This window comes from Cryptotermes secundus, unplaced genomic scaffold (genome assembly GCF_002891405.2).
Source record: "Cryptotermes secundus unplaced genomic scaffold, Csec_1.0 scaffold247, whole genome shotgun sequence".
NCBI classification, from domain to species: Eukaryota; Metazoa; Arthropoda; class Insecta; order Blattodea; family Kalotermitidae; genus Cryptotermes; species Cryptotermes secundus.
Genome location: NW_019740656.1, coordinates 15,761 through 17,622, shown reverse-complemented (window position 1 = coordinate 17,622; position 1,862 = coordinate 15,761). Strand labels below are relative to the sequence as shown.

General features: G+C 38.9%; 1 protein-coding gene across 3 annotated transcripts in view; it reads left to right on the top strand.

The window, feature by feature from the left end:
- The window catches only part of LOC111872421 (serine beta-lactamase-like protein LACTB, mitochondrial), a 17,872-nt gene that overhangs the window by 6,264 nt on the left and 9,746 nt on the right, over positions 1–1,862 (top strand). For all 3 annotated transcript variants that reach the window (XR_004513904.1, XM_023866324.2, XM_023866323.2), the window contains exon 3: positions 1,528–1,662. Coding sequence is in view for 2 of the 3 variants with exons in the window: in XM_023866324.2 (XP_023722092.1) it covers positions 1,528–1,662 (135 nt within the window). In the remaining variant the exon portion in view is untranslated. The remainder of the gene's footprint in view (positions 1–1,527; positions 1,663–1,862) is intronic.

Here is a 1,862-nt window from a genome sequence, read left to right as displayed (position 1 = left end):
GAAAAGTGATGTGAAGAGCGAGCGTTGCAGAAATGCGTGATAATGTGGGATGTTCCCACATGGTCTTAACGGAACTCTCATTTGTTTCGGATGAAATGACATAGCAAATGTTTTTTTTTTTTTCAAAATTTATTATAAGAATATTTTTCTCGAACCATATATTTAACTTTCTCATCACGTTTTTTATTTTATGCTGAAGGTCAACTTCATTTGATCCAGTAATTAACAAATTAGTATCATCTGCAAATAAGACCAACTTTGCCCCTCGAACATTTATATACAGCAAAAATAAAAGCGGCCTCAACACTGATCCTTGCGGCACGCCGTGTTCCACTTTCATACATGAAGAAGTGTAACTTTGTCTAAGGGGATTTCTACAATCTTTGTCCCCAATCTCAGCAACCTGGGATCGATTTGACAAATAAGACTGCACAGTCAGAACGTTATCACGTCCATGATATTTAAATTGGGGCAGCTTCATCTCTGACCCAGCACCCGGCTGTTTACAGAGGAGGGAAACTCATTTGTTTTATTTAAATTAATACGAAATAATATGTAATATGTTTGTGACTAAAACTATAGCCATCATTCTTATGAATATTTCTGGCATGTGATTCCATGTAGTCCGTTGAAAAGCAGCCAGTGTTTCAGAGGATCATTTTGCCTCCAGGGTTGAAGAGTGAGCCAAGTATTCCTTGCTGCCTTTTCATGCTTGGCTTACTCTTAGTTTGGAAGATGGACGGAGGCATGTTCCTTCAAAACAGTCAGTTCATCTTCAACAATCTACATGGCACTGTATCTCAGAAGATAGAGCTCTTCATAACCACCACTGTGAGAACCTCAAATTCTGTAATATTTCATTTTGTTGTTGTACTTTTGTTACGTTTTGTTTTTGCCCGCCATGTTTCAGTTCTAAACCAGCCACTTTATTTATTTATTTATTTAACTACAGTCAGACTATTCGTGAGATATTAAACAAGAAGAAAACATAAAGCTATCCCTATAACAGGCTGTGGAGGCCCATAGGGTTGTTAGACATTGAGGCTCCCACATTTTCTAGACAGTCGGTTCACAGATGGCAGTGAGGTTGTCAGCCTTACGTGCTGGTCACCCTAAACCCCCAGGAAGATTCCTGGTCCTCATTTCCATTAGAGCCTGAGTTCAACCCAGGCACATAGTGCGTTTGGAAGGATTAGGTAAATTAAAAAATCGAATGATCTGATTGGAAATTGAACCCACAGTCTCCTGGCTTGTAGCATAGTGCCTCAGTGTGAGATGATAACATGTTGAATGATTAATGAATTGAAAAGGATGTGGAAGAAAGTGGTTATGGTCTAATCTGGAATATTTTCCTGATATTTGCCTAGAGGCAGTCAGGTGAATGACAGGATACCTTAGTCACACTAAGAGACTGTAGGATCTCACATATTGTGTTCTGGGATTTGAGGCCATACAATTTGATCGATAGGTACCCAGATACTTGGGGACACATCCTGGAAGACTGTAATATTTTTGTTTTGTGTGCAGGTGACAATCACTACAAGGCAACTTGTGAGTCACCTTGCAGGTATCAGGCACTATGAGAAGGCAACAAGCAACAATAAGAACAACAGGAATAATGACAAGGAAATTGTCAGCAAAGAAATAAAAGATAAGAGGAATGTAAGGAATTTCACTGCTTTTGTGTTAGTGTTCTTATTTCTTGCTGTTGCTCTTTATATTCACGGTCTTTTACTGTCCTTATCCTTTCACATTAACTCACCAACTGTCTTCATCACTTAATGCTGCAAAGCATTCTCACTGTAAACTGAAAAAGGTCAGGATTCTGCTCACACGGTGTATTTAGACACTCCATATCAATC